The sequence below is a fragment of the Pangasianodon hypophthalmus genome, chromosome 8 (assembly GCF_027358585.1).
Source record: "Pangasianodon hypophthalmus isolate fPanHyp1 chromosome 8, fPanHyp1.pri, whole genome shotgun sequence".
Taxonomy (NCBI): domain Eukaryota; kingdom Metazoa; phylum Chordata; class Actinopteri; order Siluriformes; family Pangasiidae; genus Pangasianodon; species Pangasianodon hypophthalmus.
In genome coordinates this window covers 2,738,713-2,758,712 of record NC_069717.1, presented here as the reverse complement: position 1 = coordinate 2,758,712, position 20,000 = coordinate 2,738,713, and the positions used below count along the sequence as shown (strand labels likewise).

At 42.2% G+C, this 20,000-nt stretch overlaps 1 protein-coding gene across 1 annotated transcript in view; it reads right to left on the bottom strand.

Annotated features, from left to right (window-relative positions):
* notch2 (notch receptor 2) overlaps nucleotides 1–20,000 on the bottom strand; it is an 83,591-nt gene that overhangs the window by 201 nt on the left and 63,390 nt on the right. Inside the window, 21 exon segments of the mRNA XM_034306697.2 lie at nucleotides 1–3,879; nucleotides 3,881–5,239; nucleotides 5,331–5,428; nucleotides 5,565–5,712; nucleotides 5,794–6,116; nucleotides 6,817–6,964; nucleotides 7,197–7,275; nucleotides 7,919–8,123; nucleotides 9,405–9,547; nucleotides 9,630–9,980; nucleotides 10,674–11,206; nucleotides 12,769–12,881; nucleotides 13,263–13,505; nucleotides 13,777–13,909; nucleotides 14,766–14,947; nucleotides 15,465–15,618; nucleotides 15,750–15,951; nucleotides 16,623–16,851; nucleotides 17,796–17,948; nucleotides 18,042–18,161; nucleotides 19,333–19,446. The exon segment at nucleotides 1–3,879 is cut by the window's left edge and continues 201 nt beyond it. Of these exon segments, the coding sequence (XP_034162588.2) occupies nucleotides 3,748–3,879; nucleotides 3,881–5,239; nucleotides 5,331–5,428; nucleotides 5,565–5,712; nucleotides 5,794–6,116; nucleotides 6,817–6,964; nucleotides 7,197–7,275; nucleotides 7,919–8,123; nucleotides 9,405–9,547; nucleotides 9,630–9,980; nucleotides 10,674–11,206; nucleotides 12,769–12,881; nucleotides 13,263–13,505; nucleotides 13,777–13,909; nucleotides 14,766–14,947; nucleotides 15,465–15,618; nucleotides 15,750–15,951; nucleotides 16,623–16,851; nucleotides 17,796–17,948; nucleotides 18,042–18,161; nucleotides 19,333–19,446 (5,162 nt within the window). The 3' untranslated portion in view covers nucleotides 1–3,747.

Genomic DNA, 20,000 nt, shown 5'->3' with positions numbered 1-20,000 from the left:
CGCATTAAAAAATCTATGTACAGCACTTATAAAAGAAAAAAAAAAACATTGTTTACCCACAGGGACACATGCTGCTCTCTGAGCTCAGATAAAATCACCATTCAAGAAGCAGAGAGAGAGAGAGAGAGGGAAAAAAAAAAGAAATCAAACCATGGTTTAAGTGCCATAAAGAGGAGGAGTGTGATAATATGACATTCTGCACCATTAACACCGGAGCTTACAAGTGTTCAGAGTGTGTGTATGTGTGTACGTGTGTATGCGCGCTACTGTAAGTGGGTGATACAATGATGATTATAATAACCTGTTAAAAACTGTAGATAAAAGGCAATGTAAATCACCAGGAAGAGAGATTTGGTTAAAAAAAATACTTTTGGTTATAAAAAAAAAATCAGTCATTTGGTGTTCAGGACACTAAATGGCTACGAAGTGTAAAAACTACATAGTTATGATTGTATCGATCAGGTTTATAAAGCTCTGCTTAAACAAAAGAAGAAAAATCAAGATTTTTAAAAAAAATACTAAAAAATTTTAAGGCAGGGTTTTTATAATCGGATAGATAGGATAGATAGAGATAGATAGATAGATAGATAGAAACAGTAATAAAAAATGCAACAATACATTATTTAAAACATGAAAAGTTACAACTTCAGAACTAAAAATAAAAAAAATTAGTATAAAACAAAAACAATTGGCAGAATAAAAATATATATGAGCAATGGTTACAATATTCTGTACAATATTCTAGGGAAAAAAGGCACGTCGAAAAAAAACTAAGACTAATATTTTTACCAAATCAAAGATGGCCGTCGTAATCTGCTCCTTCGCTAATGAAATACTGTACCGCATTATTTACTATCACTGATAGTTTAATTTTATCACTACTGTTACATTTAACTCTTTTCCTCCATTCAAGATTTGACTTAAACATCGCAGATAACTGATCACAGACACCGGTTTAAAAAAAGTGCAACACTGATTTCACGCTAACGTCCTCTCGATCAGATTTGTGAGAAGATCTTATGAGATCTTATGATGTTTTAAACCAGGCATGAGACGATATACACTTTCCTGTCGTAATACGATCATCACTAGCAAGAGACAAATCGCTGACGTCACTCCAGGTTCGGTTTGTGGGCGTGGCCAGTCTAGCGTTTATTAAAAAATTCAGTAATCAGTATAAATGTTGATTAGTCTACTTGTACCACAGTGCTGCTGAATTCTGGATTCGGATTGGTCAGAAGAAGGTGTTGATTAATTTTCTAGAACAGCAGCTCTCATAGTAGCGCAGCCACAAATCACAGGTTTACATTAAGGTGCTCGTTGTATTAATACGTAATATCGTTTCTATAGTAACAGCTCGTTCAAAGGGACTCGTACAGTGGATGCTCCACAAACACGTTTTTAAAAATTGTCCATATGGGGAAATTTCCTGTAAGGAGATGTTTATTTAATATTTATGGAAGGAGTCTCCAGGAACAGTCTTCCGAAACTTCTTAAGAACAGAATTTTTTGCGAACACTTTGCGGTTCCTCGGTAACATGAGACCCAAGAAAAAACAGGGAGGTGAGGAAACGACTGTTTATAGCTGCTATAACTTGTTTCAGGGACGTTCCACAACACTACTGTAAAAAAAATAAATTAATAAAAAGATTATATTTAAAAAAATGTAGGAGGAATAAAACATTTCAGCACGTGCTGTTATAGGAACATAATCCTCTTCGGAGTGGTAACAATGACCACCCTGGAGTTGATTATTTTCCTATAACAGCATGACACAACAGTGTTTCATTCCTTTACTACTTACTATTCCCTAGATTGGAAAATATGTAACATTACTTCAGAAAAAAAAAAATTCATTCACTCCTTTCCTTCATAAAAAGTCTTCGGAGGAGTCTAAGGGGACGTTGCCATAGTAACTACATAGTGTTGATCAAACCTAACAACAACTCGTGGGTTTGAGTATTTTGTGGCATCTAGGGTACTCGCTGTGGTGCATTATGGGATTAAAATTAGTGCAGTAGATAACACTACAGTCTTCCGAAAATAATGAACTATATAAAGTGAATAGTGTTAGTTTTGTTTAATTCTTTTAAGTCCCAAATACCTGTTAGTTTCACGAAATAAAAACAAAAAACATCAATAACCGAAGAGTTTAAGGGGTTAAATGCATTATAATATTGTATTATAATAACACAACACCCAGGAAACTACGCAACCGTAGATATTTTTTTCACTTTTATGCACCAATCTCTGTTAAATGGGAAGGGAATGCTGATCTGGGATTCGCCCGGAATTTTCTGGAGTCAACCACGTGGATTTGTCGATTTGTCGCTTGCTAGTGTGAACAAACGCAATCATGGGATTTCCTTCTCTGAATATCACACACATTTAAATTTGGCGATTTCTCCTGAACAGAGCACAGTTAGTGATGAATTTTTGAAATGTGTGTTGAAACCTATCATCATCATCATCATCACACGCTCATTTTAAACACAAGGCAGTCATTTTCCTACAGTGAATCACAATCTCAAGGCCATAAAAGTCACGCAAAATATCACAATAAAGCAACATCTCCATTAGCAACTGCAGCGAGGTTAAATCAGAGCCCATGTGACATCAAGACGGCTAGAATCGAGCCAAAAGGCTGCTGTAAAATCTACGAAATAAAACGAAGATGCTAACAACAGAAGCTCTAAGAATTACTGCCGTAACTGAAACAAAGGAGTTGCGTCACTGTTAAACAGACTCTATACATGCACAGTGGTGTAGAACAAAAAAAAAAACAACACAACAACAAAAACAATATAACAAGGCAGTTTTAGCTCAACTGTAACCATGACCCAGTACATTAAAAAAAAACATTTACAATGGTTAGTAAGTCCATCCTTAACGATATATAAGCTTTGGAAACAGCAATATGTCAAAAAAAAAAAAAGAAAAAGAAAAAAACAGAGTGGTTGCACTTTATTTGAGATCTGATTTCCTTCAAGGTTCAACAAAGAAGCCGAGGCAAGATGGCCACCACGTTGTAACACTTAAGTCCAGCTCATTGTCTTTGTTTCTTATGATTGTCCACAGACACAGATAAATGGCTGATTTGCTGACGTAAATTCATCAGTAGTCCTCCGTTTGCGCCATTTTTACACTTGCGTCTAAAGAATCGGGATTATTATAAATGTATATCCATGTATATGGATTGTCTACATATAAATACATTTGAAATATTTATATTTGTTCCACGTTCAAAAGGTCAGACATGCAAAATGATGTTTTTTTTTTTTCCAGCAAAAGGCAGCTGGAAATGAAGAACCCCACAGTGTTAGAGAAGGTGTGCATGTTACGTAGAAACCTGGCTAACCCGAGACGCATTTGACTACACGTGCTTATAATCTTTCCACGATCCAATCCGGATCCAAGACCCATGACGTGACCTAGCAAGTGTAAACGGGGTTTTAAAGATTTTGTCAGTCCCGAGTCGGACTGAGCATCACGAGAATGCTTCATTCTCCGGATCACTGAATAGAAGAGGGTTACCAGTTGCATATAAACACCACAGGTGACTATCTGCATAGTGTATAAAAAAAGACAGCAGTGTGTGTATGCGTGTGTGTGTGTGGGAGTGAGAGACAGAGAGAGAGAGAGAGAGAGAGAGAGATTGTGTCTCTCTCTTTAAGATGCAGGTGACAAATTTATGCTGATAAAGCTCCATTTTACGGAGTTAAATTGCATATAAACACCACAGTCAGGTTAAGACACAGCGACAAGCAGTTCCTCCGTGTTATTACGCGTACACGCTGCTGCAGGCTTGCTGCTGCGGCGGCGGCTGCACTGGCTGCGAGGGCTGCGGCTGCAGCAGAGGAGCCTGCTCTGGAACGTGAGTGTGTGCGTGTGAGTGAGGGTGCGCGTGCGTGTGCAGCGCGCCGTGCGGGCTTGTGGTTACGTCGGACCAGTCTGAATGCGAGTGAGGCGAAGACGAGGAGGACCAGGGATCGGGTGACTCGGGCGACGGCGTCAGGTACGGGTGCTCGCTAGAGGGCGGAGCTCCATGACCCGGGGTCGTGACCTCAGAGCCCTGACCCGGAGTCGTCACCACCTCTGACCCGGCCCCGCTGGCGTAGCTGCGGTGAGAAGGAGGAGTCGGGTATTTATCCACAGGGCTCTGCAGTTGCTGGTGGTAAGGCGTCACCTGCCTCACCTGAGGCTCCGCGATGTTATGGGCGTGGCCGTGCAGGTGCGGGATGCCATGCTGTAGCCCCGCCTCCTGCATGGGATACATCATATCCTGGCTGCAGTGCATGTGGTTAAGGCCCTGGGACTGGGTTTGACTCACCTGCATGGCCCCCTGCTGGTTTGGTTTGAGAAGTGCCTGGTTTCTGGAGGTCAGCATCTGGAAGGTGACGATCGATGGAAGCTGCTCTCGGCTCACCGAGACGTTCACGGGGCCGAGGATCCCCGAGCCGTGATGGTGCTGTGGCAGGCCCGAGTGTGTCGGCGCCATCTGGTGGGGAAGCATGTGGCCGAAAACATGGGGGGCGGCATAACCGTGCTTAGCCACGCCCACCCAGCTCTGCTGCTGCCCTAGCATGTGGCTGACTGGGGGCAGGAGGGGGCGGGTCGAGGGGCTGGTCATCAGCGGAGGTGACTTTGCTATGTTGGCAGCTCCTGCGGCATCCGTCGTGTACGAATGCGGCGATTCTAGCGAATCCACCGGCGACATTGTGACTGAGCTTTCTGAAAGAACGCCCGTGCCGGCTGTTGTTGCTCCCTTGGTGCCGTTAGTGTTAGCAGTCACGGTTGCTATGTTACCACTGGATGCAGCCAATCCTGTCGCTTCTCCTCCGGCCGGTTTCTTCCTCCGCTTTGTCTTCATCTCCTTCAGATCTTTGACTCCGCCCCCAGCACCGTTAGGGCCACCAAGTTTGGCGGCGCCGCCGCCGCCACGCCGGTTCTTCTTGTTTTGCTGTCCCGGTCGCATGCCGATGACACCGTTACCGGTGCAGACCATGGAGGGGTGTCCACCCCCACCGTTTCCGACATGGTTCGATCCAGAGTGTGGGCTGTGCACCAGATTGTACTGGTCGAGCAGGCGAACGATGTCGTGGTGCATGCGCTCCTGAGCTGTATCACGTGGCAACCTGTCCAGGTGATCAGTGATGTCACGGTTGGAGTAGTGATCCAGGAGGACCTGAGCCGCCTCGAAACTGCCTTCACGCGCCGCCAGGAACAACGGCGTCTCCTCCTGAACAACAACAACAACAACATAAGAATTGCACAAAGACCTGATTTTTGTGTGATTAGTGTTTAAGACTGAATAGCACACAGATGCTCACCTTGTTGTCCTGCATGTCTCGATTGGCGCCGTTCTTCAGCAGCACCAGCGTGGCCTCCACATTGTTCACCGCAGCAGCCCAGTGCAGGGCGGATTTACCTGTACAGGTAATTACGTCACCACCAGTTTACAGATAATCGAATAAAATGATTCATTATTCAGAAGATATATCTAGTGAGTAGGGCTGTGAGTATGTGTGTGTGAGAGTGTGTGTGTGTGTGTGTGTGTGTCCTACCGTGGTCATCCACAGCGTTTACATCGGCGTGGCAGTGCACCAGCTCCTCCACCATGCCCTCCACAGCCAATCTGGCTGCCAGGATTAAAGGAGTCGTTCCATCGTTCATCCTCGCATCCAGCTCCGTTGCGCGATTACGTATTAGGATCTAAAATGGAGCAGTGTGTGATGAAAAAAGTGTGTGATGAAAAAATGCTCTTAGCTTGTGTTCTTTGTGTTCTTCTCTAACCTGGAAGACTCCCTGTGCGTCGGCGGCGATGGCTGCGTGCAGCGGCGTGCGGCCCATGTTGTCGTGAGCGTTGGGGTCGGCGCCGGCGTCCAGCAGTCTCTTGGCGGCGTCGGCGCGGGCGTAGCGGGCGGCCAGGTGAAGAGCCGTCTCGCCCGTGCGCTCCGTCTGTGCGTTGAGCGTCGCACCCTGAGCGATCAGGTCGCTGATCATGTTCGTGCCGGGCTCATCGACTCCGCTCTCCTCCTCCTCCTCGGCTAAGACGCTAACACACTCGGGACTGCTGCCGCCCCGCAGAGACGCCAGCATTAGAGGAGTGAAACCATCTGAGCGAGAGAAAAAAGCGATTATTACTATTAACTATTATTATTATTAAGAGATTATTAACAACCAGACAACAAGAAGAGCCAACAAGTTTTTAACCTCATCAAGAAATCTGTTTTGTTTGCACATGCAAATTGAAAACACCCTCAATCCTACACACTCCACCCCTTTTTTCATGTAAAGTGATGTCACATGGCTCATATTTGCATATCACAACCTAATTGGCTGCTATATTTTATGATGTAATAACACTAGCCTGTTATGTGTTTAATCCTATATCAGATTTTAAAATGTCGTAACTCGTATTATTTTTTTAAAATTGATGCAGTCACAAAGTTTCCGCACTCAAATTATTTAATATTTAATTTGTTTTTTTTTTAGGTTTATGGACCCACAGGTAGATTTGTATTTTTAATTTAATACTTATTTTATCCAATTGTTTTTCTGTTTATTACTGTTTTAGTCATCTTTCTTACTAAGCCTATGTACTATCTAATAAACTGCCAACCGAGACTATATCACATATTGTTTGTATTAATTTCTATCTTTTACTGTTGTATGCATTTTTTAAATATTTATATTTCACTGTTGTTTTTTTTTTTTTTTTTTTCGTCATCATCACACTTTTTATTTTGTTCTGTGGTATTTTCTGTTAAGGTAACAATTCCTCTCAACTTATTATTTTTTTAAACAGGTAATTACCGGGTCCTTTCACGTTAACATCCAGGCAGTCCATGTCGATATCGGCCTGAGGTGGGGTGAGGGTGATATCGGCAGCTTTATGGTGTTGCAGGGTCCACTCACGACGATCCACTCCTGCGTCCACTCCCAACAACGGCTTATCTTCCAACTGAGAAAGAGAGAGAGAGAGAGAGAGAGAGAGAGAGAGAAAGAGAGACACAGCAATATATATATAGAGAGAGAGAGAGAGAGAGAGAGAGACAGCGACGGAGAGAGAGAGAAAAAATAATGTCATAAATACTCTATATAGAGGTCTGTTATCATCGTGTGTCTGTATCAGACGTGTGAGTGAGTGTGTGTGTGTGTGTGTGTGTGTGTGTGTGTGTGTGTGTGTGTCTCACCCTTGGCTTCTTGGGCCGAAGCTCCTCCTCTGGCCAGTGATGACCAGCACTGCCGTCCATCTGCGACTTCTGCAGGCTCCTACAGAACAGCAGGAAAAAAGCAATGAAGGGAGAAATGGCATGGTGCAGATTTATTCTGAACTTTAATCTTCATGAACATAATCTTTTTTCTATTTTGCTTTGTTGTACAAATAAGACATTGACATTAACATGGCTATCTAAACCAACCTTCATGTCAATTTTTTCTAATTAATACGACATGAGAGTCGACAAGATGTCCTCTTGTATTAAAAAAATAAATAAATAAATAAGAAATATTACGCTTTGTCTGCCATGCTGTGCTAACTCTGATTTTAAAACTGAGATGAAAAGAGTTGGTCATATTGTGAAACTCCCATTTGACCTAATCTGAAAAATCATCAGTTCCTAATCAGCAGCAAAGTACTCGTAATTATGAGCTGGAACTAAAAAACTGTGGACCTGGAACTAAAACTGGAAGTGGTTCCTTCAGTCAGAACACATCTAACGTTCCTGAAAAAGTTCATGCGTTCATGAGAAGGTTCCTTTGATGGATACTACAGGTGTTAGAATGACATTGAGGAGTTATTAGCTATTAGCTAGCTTCCTGTTGGTTTCTAGAACCTATAATCTAAAATAAACAAATAAATAAAATCTATAACCATATTAAAAATCCTCCCCGACTGTATCCGTCCCCAACTCACTTCATGCCGAAGTCGTCCTGGCCTACAGGCTCTCTCCGTTTGCTGTCCTTCTTGGCCAGGAAGCCGTCCGGCAGCCAGAGGACGCCGTGCTTGCGTTTACGTTTGGCGACCAAAACGCCCAAAATCAGGATAAGCAGGATGATGGCGGCCGCCACAGCGACCAGGTAGAGGAGCGGATGGACAGGATCTTCGGGGTGTGGAACGCCTGGAGGAGAGAATATTAATGTAAGAACAATCTTTATATTTATTTATTTTAGTAAATGTTATCTCTAAATATACAATATAACCACATTATTAAATGTTAAAAAACTTACTAAAAACAATAAAAAAATTAATAATGAAAAAAATAGACAAAAATCACACAAGAATTTTATATTTAAAAAACTCTACATCTACATCTACATTTGTCAGCTGTTTTATCTATACGAGATATTTTAAGGATGTAAATTATATTCAAATATTTTTTTCTTTTTATGTTCTTTGTATAGTACAATACTGCATAATTAATACTGCTGTTATACCATATGATGCTGCATGATTAATGTTGCTGTTATACCATATGATGCTGCATAATTAATACTGCTGTTATACCATATGATGCTGCATGATTAATGCTGCTGTTATACCATATGACTCTGCATGTTTAATGTTGCTGTTATACCATATGATTCTGCATGATTAATGCTGCTGTTATACCATATGATTCTGCATGATTAATGTTGCTGTTATACCATATGACTCTGCATGTTTAATGTTGCTGTTATACCATATGATTCTGCATGATTAATGTTGCTGTTATACCATATGATGCTGCATAATTAATACTGCTGTTATACCATATGATGCTGCATAATTAATGTTGCTGTTATACCATATGATGCTGCATGATTAATGTTGCTGTTATACCATATGATTCTGCATGATTAATGTTGCTGTTATACCATATGATTCTGCATGATTAATATTGCTGTTATACCATATGATGCTGCATGATTAATGTTGCTGTTATACCATATGATTCTGCATGATTAATGTTGCTGTTATACCATATGATGCTGCATGTTTAATGTTGCTGTTATACCATATGATTCTGCATGATTAATGTTGCTGTTATACCATATGATGCTGCATAATTAATATTGCTGTTATACCATATGATGCTGCATGATTAATGTTGCTGTTATACCATATGATGCTGCATAATTAATATTGCTGTTATACCATATGATTCTGCATGATTAATGTTGCTGTTATACCATATGATTCTGCATGTTTAATGTTGCTGTTATACCATATGATTCTGCATGATTAATGCTGCTGTTATATGATATAATTGTGGTAGTCTTTGAAACACAAAATGCTCGTGTTCTCATGACAGTGTTCTGTATTTTTTTTTTAAGAGATCATTAATCACATTGAGACAAACGAAATAAACAAAAACAAACATATGAGATTAGTAAAGTAATAAAACCGAGACCTGACATACTGTCCACGGAGAAGACAGGATAATGCAGCTCGGCTTTGAGGGACTCGGCCGCGATGTACGAGGCGGCCAGGTCGGTGCTGGAGAAACATTCATTGGACGTCTGAGAGCACTGACGGTTATCAATCTCCAGATACACCTTCGACCTGGACAGAACCGGCAAAACATCCCATTAGATTCAGACAGAAACTCTTTTCGGCTAAACTGTAAACGTTTCAGCAATCGTACCCGATAACCTCCTTCCCCAGCTCCCTCTTGCCGAGTCGTTTCGCGGTGGAGGTGCCGGCGTGCAAGTCGTCGTGTTCGATGCCGTAATACGGATAGACCATGGGCTCCTGCTTCTCGTTGTGCTTGAGGCGCAGGTTGGTGTGAAGCAGCATGCCTAGCGAGCGCAGGAAGCCCTTCATATCTCCCAGCAGCTCTGTGGGCTGCAGCAGCACCACGATGACCAGCGTGCCCTCCGCCAGCTGAGGCGGCTTGTCGACGGAGCAATCCAAACCGTCCCAGCCGCACGCCTCGGTGTTACAGCCCTCGTTACAGTGTTCGTTCTGGTAGTGGTCGCGGCAGTAGAGGTCATACCTGCGAAAGGAAGAGACGAGAGCGACAGATAGACAGATAAAACTAGATCAGTACCATATCTTGGTTGTGCCTTAATGACAGTCTTAAGAAGATTAAGCCAATGAGATTGCTCTTGGGAAAACTAAAATGGTTACAGGAATACTTCAGTATTTCAGGAATACTTCAGTATTACTTCAGGAATACTTCGTATGATTAATACGGACAAGAATGTTAACACACATTCCTGTAATTCCTGAAAGAAAGCAAAACCTGATTAATCAAAACTCATTTATAACTGAAGCTCAAGGGCAGAACTTACTGAACTCCATCAATAAACAGCTTATGTAAAAGGTTTAGTGTTTGCTAAACACTTATGGATACATCAGTCCAAATTAATTTTAAATAAAACTGTGATTTCTGAGAAGGAACTACAGAGGGAAGAATTAAATGGCTGAATATTACTAGCATAGTCATGTAGGTTTGATGGCACATAAATACCAAAAAAAAAAAAAAAAAAAAAAAGCAGCACACTGGAAAAAAACCAGTAATTTTTTTTATATAACCCTTTTACAAATTGCTTGTTTAATATCGCTTGTTGAAACTGCAAAACATTTACACATGTCACTGTTGATCTGCTGCTCTAACTGTTTGAACGCATGGCTGAACATTTGCGCATATAAATTCAGCAGCTCCGGGTGGCGCTGTGGTACGTACTTGCACGCGCTGGGCGTGGACGGCGAGCTCTTCTGGCACTCGAAGCTGTCGAAGAGGCAGCCGGCGTTGTCACACTCGGGGTCGCAGCGGCCGTTATGAAAGTACTCCCAGCATGGCACAGAGGCCGTGCAGTTGTCCCACGGGCGGAGCCGCTGCAGCGTGCAGTCTCCTCCGTCCCAGTCGCACTCCACGATCTTACACTGTGGGTCACACACCCTGTCGCCGCGCCGCTCCTGACACTCCAAATAAGGGCAGGACGTGGAACTGACTCTGTTCTGGCAGTGCTCGCCGCTGTAGCCGACCAGACAGTGGCAAAAGAACGAGTAAGGTTTGTGCAAGTCTTTCATGCACACGCCTCCGTTTTGGCACGAGCAGGATGGAATTTCGTTTTCGCACTGCGGGCCCGAGAAGCCGGACGGGCAGACGCACTGCGGACGGCCGGAGGGGTACGTCTGGCAATGTCCGCCGTTCTGACAGCGCAGGTTGGCACAGGTGTAGCCCTCCATCTCACCGCAGTTGGAGCCCGTGTAGCCCTGATAGACAGAAATGCAATTTTTTTCAAGGAGGGTTACAACATTAAAAATTTACTTGTGCAAAAAGAAAATTATTTCAGTTCAAGAAAATATGTATATTTTTTTCAAATAGTTATTAGAGAACGGAAATTTCACCAAGTCAAGGCCACCACTAAGGGTGGCTGATGATGATGATGATGATGATGATGAAGAAGATGATGATGATGATGGTACAGTATCGATACTGCGATTAATATCGTCTGATCGCAGAATATTAGGAGTGGGGCGATATGACTAAAATGTCACATCATGATACTAGAAGATGTTTTTACTTTAATATACTTTAATAATATCTACAGAAATAAATCAACACTAAAAGGTCGGAAACAATTTTAAAATATATAAAAATGCTAACATTTTACAATTTTAAAGAAGCACTAAACTTTAACATCATATCAGCTGCTTCCAGTAAGTTTGTATTTTTTTTAGGTACTTTAAATAAAAAAATAAATAAATAAAATAAATAAAAAAAGTTAGAAAAAGATCACGATACACATGATATCTCAGAAAAGTTTATCACGATTTTGATATTATTTCTTCATATTACCCAGCCCTATCTTTTTCTAACATTTTATTATTTTTCCAAAAAAAAAATTAAAAATAAAACAATTACAAACTCTTACTGGTAAGTGACTGATTTTTAAAACTGTGGGGAAAAAAAAAAATCCTTTAAAAATGTATTATTAAATTTTGAATAGAATTATTTTTAATACTTAAAAACATTATTTTAATAGATTTTTTTTTCAGTTTTCAGAATTTATTTTTGTAGAAATTTAATAAAACTCAATTTTTTTTTGTAAATGTTTTTCATAGTTTTGCTGGCAGCTTTTTTTTTTTTTTTTTTACAAAACCTATACACTGTGTAGAAACGCAGAAATGTCGTAGAAATGTGTTCAAGTATCGTGATATTTTTTGCCATATCGCCCCACCCCTATTCATCACACATATACTGTATTACAACATATACACTGACTCCTTATCTAAGAAGACAGTATTTACTCTTGACATGCCAAGTTTCCTTTATACGCCACCTTTCCATCATCATAACTAAAATACAAGCGACCTGATACAAATACAGCTTCCAGAAATCACACACAGGAAAGGAAAAGTTCAGCTCTCGAACAAACAGAAGCTGGAAAAGAGCGTGTAAAGTGTTTTAGACTCAGAGAGAAAGCTCTAATTTTTTTTTTTACCTGATCTAGGTTGGCCCTCTCCCTTTTAGTGCAGGCGTGAGGAAAGGCAGAGAATAAGCAGTGGTTAGAGAAGAAGCCATTTTATACCATGCAGAAAAAAATAACACACAAGCAGGCGTTATTACAGAAGACAAAGAAAAACAGAGCAAGAATCTGAGCAAGACAGAACAAAATATTTAAATCCCAGAGAACCCAAAACCCATGACTGCTTACTAATGAGCTTTTATTAAAAGTCTTGTTACTGGATGTAATTGTGAATAGATTCTAAGGCCACACACACACACACACACACACACACACACACACACACACACACACACTTGGACTTACAGGTAGACAGGTGCAGCTGTATCCATGGACTGAGCTCATGTTCATGGAGCACTTGCCTCCGTTGTGGCAGGGTTTCGACTGACAAAGATCTACCATCGACTCACAAAGACGACCTACAGGACACACACACACACACACACACACACACACACAATAGCAATAAGGTCACATAGTTGTGCATTTCAGAGTCACACTAAATAATTAAATAGAAAAATAAAGATGGATAAAATACATCAGTCAGAACCTAAACAAACCATATTTGCGCTAATATTTAAACTGAAGATGCAGTAAGCCCCGCCTCTGCTCTATTTTCATTGGCTGCTGCTAAACAACGCATTCATTTCATGACAGAAGCTAAGCTGTGTCAAATGATTAAACTTTCCAGAAATAACGAAAAGGATATTTCTGATTTCTCCAGCTCTGTGGATGACTATTGTTTTTTTTTTTAAAAAAACTAGAGTAAATGTAAAAATAAAACGTGAACTCGGTCTCACCGGTGTAACCGAGGCGACAGCGGCACTGATAGCTGTTGGCTAGCTGGACACAGTCGAGGCTGCCGGGTTTGTGGCACGGATACGGACGGCACTCGTTAATGTCGCCTTCACAGCGCTCGCCGGTAAAACCGGGAGGACACACACACTTGTAGTGACCAATACCGTCCACGCAGCGACCGCCGTTCAAACAGGGCGGGCCGAACTCGGTGGAACACTCGTCCACGTCCACCTCGCACTGACGACCTGAGAGACAGAGACAACGGAAATAATAAAAATCAATGCAAATATTATATTCAGTCTTCATTTTCAACACGAATCCGACATCACCGCTCTGAGTTTCAACCACAGCGCTGCTGAATTCTTGATTCTGATTGGTTAATATCTAAATCCATGCTAATATCGGTCCGATACCAATAATACCAATACCTGGTATCAGACTGATGCTGTTATATATTTTGTACACATTCTCTACATGACTATCGCCCTCTGAAACACCTGTGTGTGTGTCTGGTACCTTTGGTTCCAGGTGGGCAGGAGCAGTAGAAGTGGTTCACCAGGTTGATGCAGGTGCCTCCATGACGACACGGGTTCGACTGACACTCATTCACATCGTACTCACAGTTCACTCCCTGATACCCGGGCTTACACTGAGAGAGAGAGAGAGAGAGAGAGAGAGAGAGAGAGAGGGAAAGTGACAGACAGAAAAAGAGAGGCAAAAAGAGAAAGAGAACAACAGAGAGACAGAGTAAGAGAGAGAGAGAGAGACAGATAGAAAGAGAGAGAGAGAGAAAGAGAGCACGCGACAGAAAGAGAGACAAAGAAAGAGAGAGAGAGAGAGAGACAGAGAGACATAGACAGAAAGAAAGAGACAAAGAAACAGAGAGAGAGAGAGAGAGAGAGAGAGAGGGAAAGTGACACAAACAGAAAAAGAGAGGCAAAAAGAGAAAGAGAACAACAGAGAGACAGAGTAAGAGAGAGAGAGAGCACGCGACAAAAAGAGAGACAAAGAAACAGAGAGAGCGAGAGAGAGAGAAAGTGACACACAGAAAGAGAAAGAGACAAAAAGAGAAAGAGAACGACAGAGTGAGAGTGAGAGAGAGTGACAGAAAGAGAGAGAGAGCACGCGACAGAAAGAGAGACAAAGAAACAGAGAAAGTGAGAGAGAGAGAAAGTGACACAGAAAGAGAAAGAGACAAAAAGAGAAAGAGAACGACAGAGTGAGAGAGAGTGACAGAAAGAGAGACAAAGAAACAGAGAGAGCGAGAAATTGACACACAAAGAGAAAGAGACAAAAAGAGAAAGAGAACGACAGAGAGAGAGAGGGAGAGAGGGAGAGAGAGAGACGGCTCTGTCATCATACATCCATATCACAACAAACTTATCATATTTTCATCATAGAAAGTCACACAAGCTGTTTAAGTATTATTTAAATACAGTGATGGAGATTTGATAACACGAATGACAAATAACTGTATAAACTGTTTGTTTGTTTGTTGTTTTTACCTGGCAGTCATATCCTCCCTGGTAGTCCACACATGTCCCTCCGTTCCTGCAGGGACTGGACAGACACTCGTCGATCTCTGTCTCACAGTAGCTGCCCGTCCAGCCCTCCCGACACAAGCAGTGGTGTGTGTTGTCCTTGTTTACACACATTCCGTTTTCACACAGCTGCTCCACTTGTACACCTGAAAAGTAAACAACACACACACACACACACATCAGCACATGTATCCAAATAAATGTGCAGCATCTCACACACTAGCCATTAAATCTCGGCACAGCACAGGCTTTTTCTCAGTGGTCTTATCTGAGTGACAACTCGTAGCAACTCGTGTTTAAAAAATAAAAAAATGCAGCGATCTTATGCAAAATGCGTAAACGCTGGCAGGTCTGAGAGTGTCTAGAGTCTCCTCTTTCACTACCAAGAGTTTATGGGGCTGATTAATAATTTTACTGATCAAATTTAAAGCTCATTTTAGAGCTAATTAGTGATATTAGAGGTGTTAGGTGTTAACTGGACAACGCTGGAGGATGTCACCGTTTGTTCCAAAATGGCGGCATTTGCTCATTTGTGTCCACTGTGTGTCTCCTGGACAACGATGTTGTTTGTTGGAGAACGTTGGGTATCAGAGAGAGATTAAAGAGAGATTAATGTTAACTTGTCGCTAACCGACAAGACGAAGTTTTAGATTTTGAACGGACCTTTCTTGTGGGCGGCGTTTTGGCACGAGATGTTGGGGATGTCACAGTAGAGGCCGCTCCAGTCCAGAGGACACCGACAGCGCCACGACGTCTCCTGCTGCACGCACTCTCCCCCGTTCTTACACTGGATGTTTTTGCACAGATCCGCCATCGACTACAAACACATACAAAGAACCATATAGCCAAAAAAAAAAGCACAAACACAATCACGTGTACCATGTGTATGCAAGATATACATAGTGAATAATTATATGTGTGTGTGTGTGTGTGTGTGTGTGTGTGTACCTGGCAGAATCGGCCAGTGTACTCCATGGGACAGGTGCAGTGGAAGGTTCCCAGGCCGTCTGTGCAGGTGCCTCCATTTCTGCATGGCTGCGATTCACACTCGTTAATCTCGTACTGGCAGAACGAGCCGGTGAATCCGGGACGACATCGGCACGAGAAACGGTTTATACCGTCCACACATGTGCCGTTATTCAGACATGAGCTGCTCAGAGAGAGAGAGAGAGAGAGCGAGAGAGAGAGAGAGAGAGAGAAAGAACGAAGCATCAGCTCTATAATCAGTTTTTGGTGCTTTATATTATAATTACACAATAATACATTCATAATAATAAATGACATATGGTGACACTATATTAATTTTGTCCAAATATAGTCACCACTCTGACATTATGTATCATTTCTGAGCAGTTTTAATGCTCCTGAGATTAAATATTATCCCATTAAGAGGGAAAGATAAGAAAAGAAATCTGAGCTTTTATATTTTGAACAAATTTCCTAGACGATGCAATCTTAGAGATCGAAAATGAGATCCAGATGTTTGTTTATGGTTAAAATATACACACAGTTCTGTGCAAAAGCACTTGCAAAGAAAGGCTGTGAAGCATAGACGTCTTCAAAAATGACGAAATTAACCGTTTCTACATAAAAACAGTAATAAACAGTAAAAACCCTTTGCTTTTTAATAAACATCAGTAGACTGAGGTACAGCTTGTGCAGTTTTATAACGAAATTAGCAGGTAAGTTTTACCGAGCATCTTTAAAAATCTGCCTCCAAGACTTCTGCACAATACCGGAAATTTTGTTATAGATGATACAATATTTAAAAATATATTTGTTACACTTGTTACTTGTGAACTGAAATTCAACAGTGCTTACGTCTCCGTGCATTCGGGGATGTTGCGCTCGCAGTTGATGCCGTTGAAGCCGGGCTGACACTGGCACGTGTAGCTGTTGACGAAGTCGGTGCAGGTTCCTCCGTGCCTGCAGGGGGAGCTCTCACACTCGTCCACCTCCTCCTCACATCGCTCGCCGTAGAAACCCGGCCTGCACTCGCACGAGAACCGGCCCACTTTGTCTACGCACGAGCCTCCGTTGATACAGGGGTCTTAAAAAAAAGACGCAGCAGTACAAAGATTACATCACACACACACACACAAAGTTTTTAGCTGTATTGCTTACTTATTATGCTTTGATAAGGAATAAAACACAATGTGGGGCATGCAGTTATAGGAAAATAATCAACGACAATATGGTGCAATGCAACCCGAAGCAAAGCAGAGTTACTGTTACCACCACAACGTTGATTATTTTCCTATAACAGCACACCCTGAAGTGGTTTATTCCTCTTATACCACAGAAAAATCATCAAATATAAATTTTTTTAATTAATTAAACAACGACACATTATACTTTTTATCCATTTACAGTTACAATTAATGTTGTTGAATCTATGAGAGCGGTTATCGCTAACATTACAGCAGCTTTAACGGTTGTTCCGTCACCAGCCTCTCATTTTTCTCTTGAAGTTGATAAGAAAAAAACAAAAATCTCCATAATCTCCTCTTAGAAAACTTCACCGTATCAACAATTACACGTTTTTAATCCGTGTACGTGACACGTCCGCCGTACAGCTGTTACTACAGAAACGATAACGTATTCATCGGTTAACACCTTCCGACCAATCAGAATCAAGAATTCACCAGCGCTGTGGTATAACGTGCTAACAGCTGCGGAAAAAGCACTTGAGACCGCTGATCACCTGATGCGGACCTCACTCCTTTCCTAAACCCGCTTTACCTCAAGTCTTTATTACATCGTTAACATGGCAACCAAATCCACAGGTACAATCTGAATATGATCCAAAGAAGGTTACTCAGGTGCGTAATCAGGCTTTTGAAAAGTGATCGCGGTGGATCTAATACAAAACAACTGCAGAAGCTTGAGGTCTTTGTGCTGTAGTTTGGAGAGGCTAGGTTTACAGCAGTGTGTGCAAGTGTGTGTGTGTGTGTGTGTGTGTGTGTGTGAGTGTGTGTGCACGTGTGTACTCACTGGAGCTACAGTCGTCAATGTTCGTCTGGCAGTTCACGCCGCTGTACCCGGGCTGACAGCTGCACTTGTAGCTTCCCTGAGTGTTCTGACAGTGAGCACCGTTCAGACATGGGCTCTTCTTGCATTCGTCCACGTCCTCCGTACAGTGGGTTCCTACACACACACACACACACACACACACACATTTTAATACCTACTAAAAAGCCACTCATTAAGAATATTTTCCATCAAATTCTGCACACTCACCTTGCCAACCACTGGGACACTTGCAGGAGTAGGAGGTATAATCCAGCGACGGCTGACACACACCTCCTCTCTGACACGGCTGAGTCGCACACGGCACTAACTCATCCTCACAGTGCCTCCCTATAAGAGAGTAAGGATCGGCGTGAGAATAAAGGAAGCCTATAGCTTGTTGTAAAACTACAGCAAAGCTGTTTCTGACTCTGTATGACACTCGGTCCCGGGTTTCGGCAGCTGGGAACAAGCCCTTTTGGGGCAGTCGTAGCCTAATGGATAGAGAGTCGGACTTGCAACCCGAAGGTGAATCTGAAGGTGGTGGGTTCGAGTCTCAGGTCCTGCAGGGATTGTAGGTGGGGGGAGTGAATGACCAGCGCTCTCTCCCACCCTCAATACCACGACTGAGGTGAGACCCTTGAGCAAGGCACCGAATCCCCAACTGCTCCCCGGGCGCCGCAGCAAAAAAGGCTGCCTACTGCTCCGGGTGTGTGTGCACGGTGTGTGTGTGTGTTCACTACTGTGTGTGTGCACTTGGATGGGTTAAATGCAGAGCACAAATTCCGTATTTGGCCACAAGTCACTTCACTTCACTCTGCGCAGACTGAAAAACAGACGTCACATCGCTACATCTTGAAGCCGAATCACGTTCTTCCTCAGCAAATATTATTAGTATTAAGTATCAGATATCCGTACAAATATATCAGATTCGGAAAGCAGGCGTGGCGTGGCAAAGCTCATTTTGGGTAAAGGAAAGAAACTGTCAGTCTTAAGCAGTCTTAAGCGGATTAGTTTTACAAGGCGAGGATGGAGTAATGCAATTATTAGCAGTGAATCTCTGGGATTTTAGTCACACCCTACTCAGAAATGTCAGGAAATATTACACCATCTTTCACCTAGTATTAAAAAAAAAAGCTATAAAAATAACTCTAGGTAACAGGCACCTCATCCAAATGAACATTCCGGTAAATATTCTATCCTTTTTTTTCCTCCAGTATGAAGACATCATGCAGCTCAGTTTTTTTCACTATCATCTCCCATCGAAACCAAACTGAAGCCAAAGTTAAGTTTAAAAATATAACAAACGTTAAAACAGTCAGTCTGCGTTAATACGCAGACGTGGACTTGAATCTTTTGCCGTGACGACCGTGCGTACACGCGAAGACACTCCGTGATTCTTACAGAGATCGTTTATCCCGAGTGAATCAAACATGATTACTACAGACATAAAACTCGGCATAGCAGATACTTAAGCAGAGATAGAGTGTGTGTGTGTGTGTGTGTGTGTGTGTGTGTATACCTGTGTAAGGCAGAGGGCAGTGGCAGGTGTAGCTGTTAATTCCATCGATGCAGGTGCCCTTGTTCTCACAGGGGTTCGACTGACACTCGTTAATGTTGATCTCACAATTCACACCTGAGAGAGAGAGAGAGAGAGAGAGAGAGAAGAGAGAGAGAGAGAGAGAGAGAGAGAGAGAAAGAGAGAGAGAGAGAGAGAGGAGGAGGATTGAAAGAAAAGAAGAGAGATAGATAGATAAAGAGGGAGATAATGAGAGTGAGAGACAGAGACAGAGAGATGGAGAGAAAGAGACAGAGGGAGATAAAAAGAGAGTGAGAGAGCAAGAAAAGAGAGACAGAGACGGAGTGAGAAAGAGAGAGAGAGCAGGAGAGAGATGGAGAGAAAGACAGGGACAGAAAGAGCGACAGAGAAAAAGAAAGATAGAGACAGAGAGAGAGAGAGAGAGAGAGAGAGAGAGAGAGAGAGAAAGAAAAAAGTTTTATAGATGTTTTATCCATCCTTTTTCTTATTAGCCTTATAATATGTTATTTGGATGGAAGGCCACCTCATATGACAAATTAACACTACTTTTAGCTTGGAGCTAATTAACACTGAAAATCCCATAGTCACGCTAGTGGAATTTAGCAGCATCATAGTGATCAGAAAACACAGAAGTTCAATTACACAAGTTA